General features: G+C 39.4%; 2 protein-coding genes across 2 annotated transcripts in view; one reads left to right on the forward strand and one right to left on the reverse strand.

Annotated features, from left to right (window-relative positions):
* Positions 1–36: 36 nt before the first annotated feature.
* Positions 37–8,923, reverse strand: LOC128702129 (ribonuclease kappa). The gene is made up of 3 exons (XM_053796165.2): positions 8,764–8,923; positions 6,230–6,376; positions 37–1,424 (listed from the first exon to the last, which is right to left on the reverse strand). The coding sequence occupies exons 1-3, from the start codon at positions 8,836–8,838 to the stop codon at positions 1,335–1,337; spliced, it is 312 nt and encodes a 103-aa protein (XP_053652140.1). The 5' UTR covers positions 8,839–8,923; the 3' UTR covers positions 37–1,334.
* An 821-nt stretch (positions 8,924–9,744) lies between these two features.
* Positions 9,745–13,836, forward strand: part of LOC128702131 (protein transport protein Sec24A) — a 49,232-nt gene continuing 45,140 nt past the window's right edge. The window contains exon 1 of the mRNA XM_070102707.1: positions 9,745–9,769. The gene's annotated coding sequence lies outside the window, so the exon portion shown is untranslated. The remainder of the gene's footprint in view (positions 9,770–13,836) is intronic.

Consider the following 13,836-nt stretch of genomic DNA (forward strand, 5'->3'; position numbering starts at 1 on the left):
TGTTTTGTAATTTGTGTAGGTTAAAAAATATATATATTTATGTAGAATTTATTTAAACCACACCTGACCAGTACTTACTAAAATATATATTAATATATGTATACCTGTACAAATATAGATAAATATTTCACACTTGTTCTACAGACCAGTATCCCAGTGTTTATCTTCATTATACCGGACACCAATATGTTAATTTTTCAGAGTATGCAAATAGTTATCTTTCTTGACATAAAAAAATTATTAGTGAAAATATATTCTCAGAAGTAAATGATAGATATATCCTATATGAGTGCTGCAGTGTTGTTTTTTACATGTTAACTTATGACCCTTGTAGGTTTAGCACTTCTTTATTACAATAATAATAATACTACACGTAAACTCTGGGGTGAACCATTACGCATTTTAATTACATATTGCTCTGATTTTTATCTTTAAAAAAGCTATATTCCCCATACATGTTAAGTGCATTTTTAAATCTAGTAATAACATACTAGTCAAAATAAATCGGTAAACTTGTATGGGTCATTCTGAACTTCTTTACAACATAAAATAGGGTCCTGATACTTATAGATTCTCCCAATGGAACTATTTCTGATGTACTAGATTTCAGAAAAATAAATAAATAAATAAAAGCACAGCAGTAATTTTAAATCTGACTTTACAAAATCTTATATAAAGGCTTTCTAGGAAGATAATTTATATACTACTATCTGGAAAATATTATATACACGTCAAGAAATTATCTTTCACAAGATTTTTGTAATGTGATTGAGACTGTACATCAAAGATTGAATAGTACATACTATAAGGGTTTTTCCACAGGCAATTCAATTTTACATGTATTTTCTCAATCACACTTACAAAAAGTCACATTATGTGGAGGAGCTTTATAAGAGAGAGGACTGTGTATAATTGACTTTTGCTTGCCACTTGAGAGCATTTTCAGAATTAAATATAACACTGCTGATCAAATGCTTAAGCTACCTTGATAATATATATATACATATCATAGATTTTTAAATCAAAATCCATTACTAAAACAATGTTAAAAGACGGTACTGGAAATTTAAACAAAATTAAAAATGTATATATACAACTAACAAAATATTTACTTTTACTGAATTCAGTTTCAGCAAATAATTTTGCAACTAAATCTTGTTTACATTATTTCAACAACAATGTGTTAACATTCAAATTCTCACAAAGTAGTGACTATACCCATATGTTGGTCCCACATGATCAAATAGCAAAAGGCGCATTGATTCTTCTATAAGAATTTTACGAGCACCTCACAATGATACATTTTAATCTTCCTCTACTGGTGCTCCAGTATCTTAGTTTCTTTTATTCAACCACATCTGCCATCCAGAGAAGATTAATGTCACCGCATACAAACCAGCTGCAATTCCACAGTTCTTTGCTATCTGCAAAAAACATGACAAAAAGAGATGTTAAAATTACGTGAAGAAAAGTCTCCAAAGCACTGCTTTGTAATTTGCCAAGAGTATTATCAGATTTCAAATTGCAAATATGCTAAGAACATGTAACAGTGCACCAATATTACTTCTGTACAGGAATCTGACAAACTAGGAGGTATACAGCAGTAGATTCTTTAAATGTAATCCTGTGTTGCACATTATCACAGCAAATTTATATAGTGTAGCTAGTAATGATAAAACTTTAAACAAGGAGATAGCAGTACTTTCCCAAAGCATACACATGAAGTTGACCATTATCCAGCATTAGGCAGCAGTCACAAGTGATTAAGTTTTTTGTACAATAATAACTACATGCCACAGTACTACAGTATAATTCCCCCTCATATCAATCATTACAAGAAATCATACATGCCACATTAACACTTTTCATTGTCAACAGGGAGAACCATATGAAACATTAAGTGTAATTTTTAATTTGAAATGAAGAGTAATTTCTATAATTAAAACAACTGCACTAAATTTTTAAGTGTGCAATTAACCAGGATATTTTTTGATCAACTATGGAACTTATTTTGCATCAAATTTTCAAAAAACATCATGATTAAATGAGCAACTGGGGCAACTGATATATCGGATCATTATTTAGTTGTAGCTACAGTTAGAGTAAGAGGTAGATGGGAAAAGAGGAAGGTGGCAACAACAAGTAAGAGGAAGGTGGCAACAACAAGTAAGAGGAAGGTGGCAACAACAAGTAAGAGGAAGGTGGCAACAACAAGTAAGAGGGAGGTGAAAGTGTATAAACTAAGGGAGGAGGAAGTTCGGGGGAGATATAAGCGACTATTGGCAGAAAGGTGGGCTAGTGCAAAGATGAGTAGTGGGGGGGTTGAAAAGGGTTGGAATAGTTTTAAAAATGCAGTATTAGAATGTGGGGCAGAAGTTTGTGGTTATAGGAGGGTGGGGGCAGGTGGAAAGAGGAGTGATTGGTGGAATGATGAAGTAAAGGGTGTGATAAAAGAGAAAAAGTTAGCTTATGAGAGGTTTTTACAAAGCAGAAGTGTTATAAGAAAAGCAGAGTATATGGGGAGTAAAAGAAAGGTGAAGAGAGTGGTGAGAGAGTGCAAAAGGAGAGCAGATGATAGAGTGGGAGAGGCACTGTCAAGAAATTTTAATGAAAATAAGAAAAAATTTTGGAGTTAAACAAGTTAAGAAAGCCTAGGGAAAGTATGGATTTGTCAGTTAAAAACAGAGTAGGGGAGTTAGTAGATGGAGAGAGGGAGGTATTAGGTAGATGGCGAGAATATTTTGAGGAACTTTTAAATGTTGAGGAAGAAAGGGAGGCGGTAATTTCATGCATTGGTCAGGGAGGTATACCATCTTTTAGGAGTGAAGAAGAGCAGAATGTAAGTGTGGGGGAGGTACGCGAGGCATTACGTAGAATGAAAGGGGGTAAAACAGCTGGAACTGATGGGATCATGACAGAAATGTTAAAAGCAGGGGGAATATAGTGTTGGAGTGGTTGGTACTTTTGTTTAATAAATGTATGAAAGAGGGGAAGGTACCTAGGGATTGGCAGAGAGCATGTATAGTCCCTTTATATAAAGGGAAAGGGGACAAAAGAGATTGTAAAAATTATAGAGGAATAAGTTTATTGAGTATACCAGGAAAAGTGTACGGTAGGGTTATAATTGAAAGAATTAGAGGTAAGACAGAATGCAGGATTGCAGATGAGCAAGGAGGTTTCAGAGTGGGTAGGGGATGTGTAGATCAAGTGTTTACATTGAAGCATATATGTGAACAGTATTTAGATAAAGGTAGGGAAGTTTTTATTGCATTTATGGATTTAGAAAAGGCATATGATAGAGTGGATAGGGGAGCAATGTGGCAGATGTTGCAAGTATATGGAATAGGTGTTAAGTTACTAAATGCTGTAAAGAGTTTTTATAAGGATAGTGAGGCTCAGGTTAGGGTGTGTAGAAGAGAGGGAGACTACTTCCCGGTAAAAGTAGGTCTTAGACAGGGATGTGTAATGTCACCATGGTTGTTTAATATATTTATAGATGGGGTTGTAAAAGAAGTACTAAATGCTAGGGTGTTCGGGAGAGGGGTGGGATTAAATTATGGGGAATCAAATTCAAAATGGGAATTAACACAGTTACTTTTTGCTGATGATACTGTGCTTATGGGAGATTCTAAAGAAAAATTGCAAAGGTTAGTAGATGAGTTTGGGAATGTGTGTAAAGGTAGAAAGTTGAAAGTGAACATAGAAAAGAGTAAGGTGATGAGGGTATCAAATGATTTAGATAAAGAAAAATTGGATATCAAATTGGGGAGGAGGAGTATGTAAGAAGTGAATGTTTTCAGATACTTGGGAGTTGACGTGTCGGCGGATGGATTTATGAAGGATGAGGTTAATCATAGAATTGATGAGGGAAAAAAGGTGAGTGGTGCATTGAGGTATATGTGGAGTCAAAAAACGTTATCTATGGAGGCAAAGAAGGGAATGTATGAAAGTATAGTAGTACCAACACTCTTATATGGGTGTGAAGCTTGGGTGGTAAATGCAGCAGCGAGGAGATGGTTGGAGGCAGTGGAGATGTCCTGTCTAAGGGCAATGTGTGGTGTAAATATTACGCAGAAAATTCGGAGTGTGGAAATTAGGAAAAGGTGTGGAATTAATAAAAGTATTAGTCAGAGGGCAGAAGAGGGGTTGTTGAGGTGGTTTGGTCATTTAGAGAGAATGGATCAAAGTAGAATGACATGGAAAGCATATAAATCTATAGGGAAAGGAAGGCGAGGTAGGGGTCATCCTCGAAAGGGTTGGAGAGAGGGGGTAAAGGAGGTTTTGTGGGCAAGGGGTTTGGACTTCCAGCAAGCGTGCGTGAGCGTGTTAGATAGGAGTGAATGGAGACGAATGGTACTTGGGACCTGACGAGCTGTTGGAGTGTGAGCAGGGTAATATTTAGTGAAGGGATTCAGGGAAACCGGTTATTTTCATATAGTCGGACTTGAGTCCTGGAAATGGGAAGTACAATGCCTGCACTTTAAAGGAGGGGTTTGGGATATTGGCAGTTTGGAGGGATATGTTGTGTATCTTTATATGTATATGCTTCTAAATTGTTGTGTTCTGAGCACCTCTGCAAAAACAGTGATTATGTGTGAGTGTGGTGAAAGTGTTGAATGATGATGAAAGCATTTTCTTTTTGGGGATTTTCTTTCTTTTTTGGGTCACCCTGCCTCGGTGGGAGACGGCCGACTTGTTGGAAAAAAAAAAAATTTACTATCCTCTTTTTAACAATTGCAGTACTGTATATAACTTGGATCACTCAACTAAAGTTAAACAGTTTTTATGCCATGTTCTCAAAAACTAACTAAACTAACGTAGCAACTTAACCTGCTAAAATTTCCTTATTATAAAATAGGTCAATTTATCTAACCTAACCTTCAGCTGTTTCCCTTGACAAAAGAGGACCCCAGGCTTTCTTTTAACCCATTCTAGAGCTGGACAATGAGTAATTTTGATGCAGCTGCTACCACAAGGAATAAAAAAAATTGCAAATAACAATAACACTAATCTAGCACAAAAATATTAAATAACTTACCGTCAGGATTTCCAATTGCAAGAGTGTAAAAACAAAATAATGTTAAGTATCCCATACACAAAGATAATGATCACCTGCAAGGTATTCAGGGTTATCTATCAACAAAACCTCTAAACTTATCAATTTAAAATATACGAACAACTACAGATGCACACACATGCATAGCCCTGGTCCTGTACTGATAGAGGTAATATCTATTGATATATCTATCTCACTCTCCCTCACTTGTCAAGCTATCACACTCACTCTCACTTTCATTAAACTCTCACTCACTTTCATTAAATCTCACTCACTAATCTCACACACTCACTCTCACTCAGTAGCAGCTCATCCATAGGAGCTACAAAGCTGAAGTCCCCCCCCCCCCGATGCTCACTGCCAGACGTATGACTTCATCAGCCTTACGCTAAAATAATTTGCAACTGACAATACATTACAGGAAAAATCTGTTGTATGTTGTTTTCAATGTACAGTGGACCCCCCGCTTAACGATCACCTCCCAATGTGACCAATTATGTAAGTGTATTTATGTAAGTGCATTTGTACGTGTATGTTTGGGGGTCTGAAATGGACTGATCTACTTCACAATATTCCTTATGGGAACAAATTCGGTCAGTACTGGCACCTGAACATACTTCTGGAATGAAAAAATATCGTTAACCGGGGGTCCACTGTATTTATAAGCAATTTTTTTGTTGTTGTTGAAACGATAAAAAATGATTAAAAATAGAAGTTTGATGCAGTACGATAGTACAGGTATTACTGGCATTACAAGCCGCCACTGCTCTGACTCCGTGTCACACACTATATAAAGAAAATATACTTTTTATTTACTTCATGGGGAAGTGCTGAACCTGCAAGAATCATAAGAGTGACTTGGAGAATGGGAAGCAGCCAGATTTAATCCAAGAAAAGGGAGGGACAGCTCTAATTCTCTGGATCAAGAATCCTTTGCTGGCATCAAGGCACCTTAAAAATTCAAGAATAAACTAGAAAAAAAAAATTAAAAAATCATCCTTTAATTTAGCATCCTGAACCCAGTCTGAAAAAATTCTTCTCAAATAAAAGGTAATACAACCATAGTAAAACTGGAAAAGAACTTATGGAATTATGAAAATAATACACACAGTAATTATGACAAGTTTCATTAATTATTAAATGTATGACTAGTAATTAAAAGGCAATACTTACCACTTCAAATGAATCGTTCATAGCTTGAAGATACTGATATGCGCCTTCCTCAGGGGTTAGATCGTGAGGATGCATAGCTTCATCAGGTATCTTCAGGTCTTCAATAAAGGCAGGAGACTTTACCCAAAAAAGGATTCCCATTATTCCCTGAAAAATTGATGTCCTACAATAAATAAAACAGAACCTAGGAATTTTGATAATGATACATTTTCTCTGGTGTAAATTGTGGGACCCATAGCCTCAGAGAAGTGGATAAAAAGGCTTCAAGGAAGAATATTTGGATTTCTTCCTGAAGCCGTTTGAATATTCCACTTCCCCTACCACCCCAATATTAACTTTTAACCCATTAGGCAGAGTGAAGGGTTTTTAATTTGAAGAACTGACACTCCCCTCATTTTGCTTGAATCAAACCTGATTACCACCTACCTGTCCTTTTCCTCAGAATGCATAACCCTTATGGGTTCTGAACTTTTCCCTTAGTTTAATAATAAATGCAAAACACAATACAGCAAATCATAACACACCATATGCAAAGTAATAGTAATCTACAGCTTAATGTTGAACCACTTAACTCTTAACCCATCTTTTATATACTCAGGGAAAGTACTAAACTTGTAGGATCATATGGGGAATGGGAGGGAATATAGTTCAATTCTAGGAAGGGGATGGGTCCACTTCAATGGATCAAAAGGGTTGGGAAGACGTATGTCAACTCTATTTATCTAAGAGTTTGTCGCCTGGTGTGGACTATCCTAGGGAAGGACCCCAATGGAAATAACCCATAATATCCTGCTTTCAATAACCTATAGGATATTTTTCTTCATCCACACATCAAATACAGAATAAGTAAGTTTATTTAAGCACATGTACACCTTTTTTTATTAACACATCGGCCATGTACCAGCAAGACAGGGTAACCCAAAATAGAAGAAACTTTCATCACTCACTCCATCACTGTCTTGCCAGAGGTGTGCTCATACTACAGGTACACATTGGTACAATTATCATAAGAACATAAGAACATAAGAAAGGAGGAACACTGCAGCAGGCCTGCTGGCCCATACTAGGCAGGTCCTTTACAATTCATCCCACTAACAAACATTTGACCTACCCAATTTTCAATGCTACCCAAGAAATAAGCTCTGATGTGCAAGTCCCACTCAAATCCAACCCATCCCACTCATGTATTTATCCAACCTAAATTTGAAACTACCCAAAGTCCTAGCCTCAATAACCCAACTAGGTAGACTGTTCCACTCATCTACTACCCTATTTCCAAACCAATACTTTCCTATGTCCTTTCTAAATCTAAACTTATCTAATTTAAATCCATTACTGCGGGTTCTCTCTTGGAGAGATATCCTCAAGACCTTGTTAATATCCCCTTTATTAATACCTATCTTCCACTTATACACTTCGATCAGGTCTCCCCTCATTCTTCGTCTAACAAGTGAATGTAACTTAAGAGTCTTCAATCTTTCTTCATAAGGAAGATTTCTAATGCTATGTATTAATTTAGTCATCCTACGCTGAATGTTTTCTAACGAATTTATGTCCATTCTGTAATATGGAGACCAGAATTGAGCTGCATAATCTAGGTGAGGCCTTACTAATGATGTATAAAGCTGCAGTATGACCTCTGGACTTCTGTTGCTTACACTTCTTGATATAAATCCCAGTAATCTATTTGCCTTATTACGTACGCTTAGGCATTGCTGTCTTGGTTTAAGGTTGCTGCTTACCATAACCCCCAAGTCCTTTTCGCAATCTGTATGGTTAAGTTCTACATTATTTAACTTATAAGTGCTAGGGTTATGGACACTCCCGAGCTTCAGAACCTTCGAGAATATCACGATTATGTTTATTCAGGTACAAATACACATAAATACAGTTACATGAATTAACATACATAGCAGCATGTATGTAAATTACCTACCAGGATAACCCCCCAAAATTCAAACAAAGCGACTTATTTCCATTGACGTCCTTGTAATATATTATCATTTTAACCTTAAAAGTTAAAACAGCTAAGTAACTCAACTGTGTGAATTATTATTATTATTACAATCAAGGGGGAAGCGCTAAACCCGGAGGATTATACAGCTCAACTGTGTGAAAAGCAGTTACAATACAAGAAGATATGGAGCTGGGTTGGTAGCGCACTCAGCTTACACACAGGTCTGGGGTTCGATCCCCGGTTCGGGTGGAAACATTAGGATGTGGTTTCCTTAAGATACCTGCTGTCCATATTCACCTAACAGTAAAATAGGTACCTGGGTGTTAGTGGACTGGTGTGGGTCGCATCCTGGGGACGAAATTGACCTAATTTGTCCAAAATGTTCTGCATAACAAGGGGCTTCCTATGTAGTATGTCACTGATGTCAGTTAGACTTGTATACCATGTACATGTACTTGTACAATAATAATATAATCAAAACTAAGCGTTAAACCCACCAGTCATACAGCGCTTGTCCTTAACAGAAATAGAGATTACTATTATTAAGGTAGTAAACTCCAGCACTACCACTACTCACCAGCTGAATTATTGCCCATACACTAAGCAAGGTGCAACATAGTGAGCACTTGGGACCACAAATTTTCAAGTTCATCTTGACCAAAAACCGTCGCGTCCTCCAGGATATATAAGAAGCTTCTCTCTGGTGTCACTCGTGATGCTTCTAAGATTGTTTTGATCTGACCCTTCCAGTCAGGACAAAACTTTCTCATATTAACTTACCTAAGTCTAGCTTGTGGGAGATAACTTTATTTTAAATGGTATTGCTGGTGGTAATAATATTTATTTTCTCTGTTCCGCATAAAATTTGGAGGTTGGCAGCTCGGATGGGGAATTTGGGCGGGTGTATAGTAGGGTTTTTGTATGTGTGTGCGTGTCATACTGGTGAGGATCACCTGACTTACTTACAGCTGGGGAGGGGAGAGGGGGGGGGAGGGGGCGGAGGATGGGATAGGAAGGTGGAGGAGGATAGGATGGGGAGGTGGAGGAGGATGGGATGGGGAGGTGAAGGATTGGAAATATAAACACAAATGCAGTATAATGTGATCCTTTATTGACAACGTTTCACACAGATCTGTGTGTGACTTGAAAAAGCCCACTGTGTGGGTGAAACGTTGTCAATAAAGGATCACATTATACTGCATTTGTGTTTATATTTCCATTGTGTCGGTATTTTATACCATTTATTTCCGAGGTGAAGGATTGTAGATGAATGGTTCAAAGAACCGACATGTTGTTAAATTAGACACATGTGCAACTCTTAGGTATCTTTATTGAGGAAACGTTTCGCCACACAGTGGCTTCATCAGTCTATACAAAGGATAAACTTGAAGAACACGAGGAGAATGAGGTAATCAGTCCCTCAGCCTTGAGTCGATGTGGTCAGTCCATCAATCTTGAATAAAATACGGCATAGGAGCGGAGAAGCAGCTTATAAACCGTATGGCAGGAGAGGTGTAGCAGTCATAGGTGGTGTCACATTTGTCCAATGTGGAAGTAGGTTCCTGCCTCCACTACATCACTTGGTAAGCTATTCCACTTCCTGACCACTCTATGACTGAAGAAATATTTTCTAATATTCCTTTGACTCATCTGGGTCTTTAATTTCCAATTGTGATCCCTTTTTTTTTTTTTTTTTTTTCTTTTTCGCCGGTATTCTCCCGGCCCGGGTCTTTTCCAAGTAGTGGTGACCCGGCCTTGGCTCCCTATCTGGGGAGTGTCTCGAGACGCAAGTCTCCCATGGGAGGAGATACAAGTACCCCCTCATCTTTGGGACCAACTGTCCCCAGGCCTAGCCACATTCCCCGCCCTCACGGGGCTCGTAGGGAGAAGCTAGGCCTCTGGTCTGCCATCTGCCCCGCCCCAAAGGGGCTCGTGGGGATGGCAGTCTTGTGAGCTTGTGACCCCTTGTTTCTGTGTCCCATCTCTGGAACATCCTGTCCTTGTCCACCTTGTCTATTCCACACAGTTATCATGTCTCCCCTAACCCTCCTGTCCTCCAGTGTCGTCAGGCCGATTTCCCTTAACATTTCTTCGTAGGACATTCCCCTTAGCTCTGGAACTAACCTTGTCGCAAACCTTTGCACTTTCTCTAATTTCTTGACGTGCTTGATCAAATGTGGGTTCCAAACAGGTGCTGCATACTCCAGTATGGGCCTGACATTGCGTATACGCACGTGTGCATCATGTACGTTTATATGAATGTACGTGTGTATTATGTACATTAATACGCATCATGTACATGTATACACACGTACATATTTATCATGTACGCAAATATACACATATGTATCCTGTACGCGAGTATCATGTATGTGTGTATAAACGTGTGTAGCACATACGTGTATATGCACATGCATGTGTATGCGCATACGTGCGTGCACATACGTGGTCTGGACATGGTGACGCCAGAGGAGTCGATCAATTACCAACTCATCCTAGTGACAACCTTGTGTGGTGAAACGGAACACATGTGCAGTGTTTGGCCTTTTTATTGAGGAAATGTTTCACCAGGAATAGCTTCTACAACTGGAGTGAGTTTCGGGGGGTCACCGCCCCTGCGGCTCGGTCCGTGACCAGGTAAGTTTATTTAGGCACAGGTACAAGTACAATTATCATCCATAGTGTAAATTACCCAAAAGGATAACACCCCCCACCCAAAAAAAAAGTCAGAGAAAGTGACTTATTTCCATTGGGGTCGAAGATTTGATAAGACACTTGTGCAGGGGCGTCATGAGTACGGTAAGAGACAACACAGTAAGTGTTATGGGTCCAAGACTGTTCAACTGCCTCCCAGCATATAGAAGGGGATTGATTACCAATAGACCCCTGACTGAGGGAGCTGGATAGGTACCTGACTTGACCAGCCGGGCTGTGGTTTGTACGTTGGTTTGTGTACGGCCAGCAGTAACAGCCTGGTCGATCAGACCCTGATCCACCGAGAGGCCTGGTCATGAACCGAGCCGCGGGGGCGTTGACCCCGGAAACATCCTCCAGGTATACTTGCTTGGAGGTCAATTTGTGTCTTGCCGCTGACCAGGGATGCAAGCTAAGATATTCGGCTTCTAACCACACACAGCCTCACACAAATACCTTCTTACACACTCATTTTTAGGGGCTTAGAGTTTCTGAGCATTGGCCTGCGTCATTACGTGGACTGTCATGTGACCTGCCTGTGTTATCCGTCAAGGAGGCATGACTGAAGTAGTCATCCTCGAAGAATGGGGTTAAAAAAGCAGTCTTCCATGAAGGACTGCCGGCAAAAGGGGGGCAGTTATCTTTGAAGGAAGCATTAGTTTTAGGGTAATGTTTATAATGTACCCCATACCCATCCTGTGGGTGGTAGTCACCACATACCCATCCTGTGGGCGGTAGTCACCACATACCCATCCTGTGGGCGGTAGTCACCACATACCCATACTGTGGGCGGTAGTCACCCCATACCCATCCTGTGGGCGGTAGTCACCACATACCCATCCTGTGGGCGGTAGTCACCACATGCCCATCCTGTGGGCGGTAGTCACCACATACCCATCCTGTGGGCGGTAGTCACCACATACCCATGCTGTGGGCGGTAGTCACCACATACCCATGCTGTGGGCGGTAGTCACCACATACCCATCCTGTGGGCGGTAGTCACCACACCCATCCTGTGGGCAGTAGTCACCACATTCCCATCCTGTGGGCGGTAGTCACCCCATACCCATCCTGTGGGCGGTAGTCACCACATACCCATCCTGTGGGCGGTAGTCAAAAGATTACAGAAACTCTCCAGGTAAACTCCAGGTACATAATGGGTCCAGGGACTGGACCCCAAAGTTATGATAGCTGAACTAGTTACAAAGGTAATGGACTCCAGGTAGATCTGGTCACAATCATGGCAAGTTACAAAAGTAATGAATCAGCCTCACTCCTATACATGGTTACAGTCATGAACAAATTACAAAGTAATGAACCACTGATACGTCCACACCTGGTCACAACCCACTTAATATTTGTATTTATAGCATTAGAGAAAGAAGCCATCTTTGAAGGAGGCATCAAAGACAGGAATCATCATTAAAGAAGACATCAAATAAGCAGTTATTCTCAAGATAGACATCATAGAGAGAACATCCATCTTTACGGGAAGATCCAATTACAATTACCCATCCTGGCAAGATACAGTATATACATCCTATCATTGTAATATGTACTCCAGAGATTTACAGCATTCCTAGACAATGAAGAGAAACAGCATATACACTAACATATGATAACAAAGGGATCCAATAACACACTAAAACAAATATAATCAGGTTGTAAGTGATGCGAGTGTACTGAGATAGTCTCAAGGCCATCATGTATAAACATCATGTTGGTTGAAGGTTGGGTAGGCAAACACTGCACTTTATAACGGGATCATACAGTAGCATCAGTGTGCTCTGTCTGTCGTCTTGAATTACTTAAGTTTATTCAGGTATAGGTACTTAGAAATACAGTTATATAAATGATCTTAGCAGCATATGTGTAGATTATCGAAGATAACCCCAAAAAGTTTGACAAGTGACTTTTTCAACTGAGTCCTATATATATGAACTTTGTAAAGCAAAAGGATACAAGTGCAACTATATAAACTTTATTGTCAGGTCACATAGACCTGCTAAAGCTTTTATTAAGGCGAAAATTGGTGTAATATAAAACGGGGCTTTGTTGTACGACTTTCTTGAGGGGTATCTTAGGTAATTTACACTATAATTATTGTATATACTTATGTGTACCTGTGTCTAAATAAACTTACTTTATATTTCTAGAAAGTTATTACACCAATTTCTTAAATGATTTTTTATCGGATGTAGAATGTACTTCCTTTCCAGCCAGGGATATGATCCCCGGACCTCAGCTATAAGAGCCAGGACTCTGACCACTAGGCTATATAATAATAATATCTTTGTTTCCTCGAAAAGGTTGGAGGGAGGGGGTAAAGGAGGTTTTGTGGGCGAGGGGCTTGGACTTCCAGCAAGCGTGCGTGAGCGTGTTAGATAGGAGTGAATGGAGACAAATGGTATTTGGGAGCTGATGAGCTGTTGGAGTGTGAGCAATGGGTAATATTTAATGAAGGGATTCAGGGAAACCGGTTATTTTATATAACCGGACTTGAGTCCTGGAAATGGAAAGTACAATGCCTGCACTCTAAAGGAGGGGTTTGGGATATTAGCAGTTTGGAGGGATATGTTGTGTATCTATATACGTATATGCTTCTAAACTGTTGTGTTCTGAGCACCTCTGCAAAAACAGTGATAATGTGTGAGTGAGGTGAAAGTGTTGAATGATGATGAAAAGTATTTTCTTTTTGGGGATTTTCTTTCTTTTTTGGGTCACCCTGCCTCGGTGGGAGACGGCCAACTTGTTGAAAAAAAAATCTTTATTTCTACAAGTACATGTACAAAGTATACAGACCATAGCTGAGATCAGTGAGATACTATTATATAGAAAACCTCTTGTTATGTAGATCATTTCGGGAAAATTAGGTCAGTTTTGTCCCAGGATGCGACCCACACCAGTCCACTAATACCCAGGATGCGACCCACACCACTCCACTAATACCCAGGAT

Source organism: Cherax quadricarinatus, chromosome 83, assembly GCF_038502225.1.
Source record: "Cherax quadricarinatus isolate ZL_2023a chromosome 83, ASM3850222v1, whole genome shotgun sequence".
Classification (NCBI taxonomy): Eukaryota; Metazoa; Arthropoda; class Malacostraca; order Decapoda; family Parastacidae; genus Cherax; species Cherax quadricarinatus.

What these genes read in the sequence shown, in the direction of transcription:
- LOC128702129 (XM_053796165.2), bottom strand. Translation starts at nt 8,838, where the DNA reads ATGAACTTGAAAATTTGTGGTCCCAAGTGCTCACTATGTTGCACCTTG. An exon ending in TATGGGCAATAATTCAGCTG is followed by an intron (nt 6,377 to 8,763) that starts GTGAGTAGTGGT and finishes TCAATTTTTCAG; the next exon opens with GGAATAATGGGAATCCTTTT. An exon ending in TGAACGATTCATTTGAAGTG is followed by an intron (nt 1,425 to 6,229) that starts GTAAGTATTGCC and finishes TGTTTTTTGCAG; the next exon opens with ATAGCAAAGAACTGTGGAAT.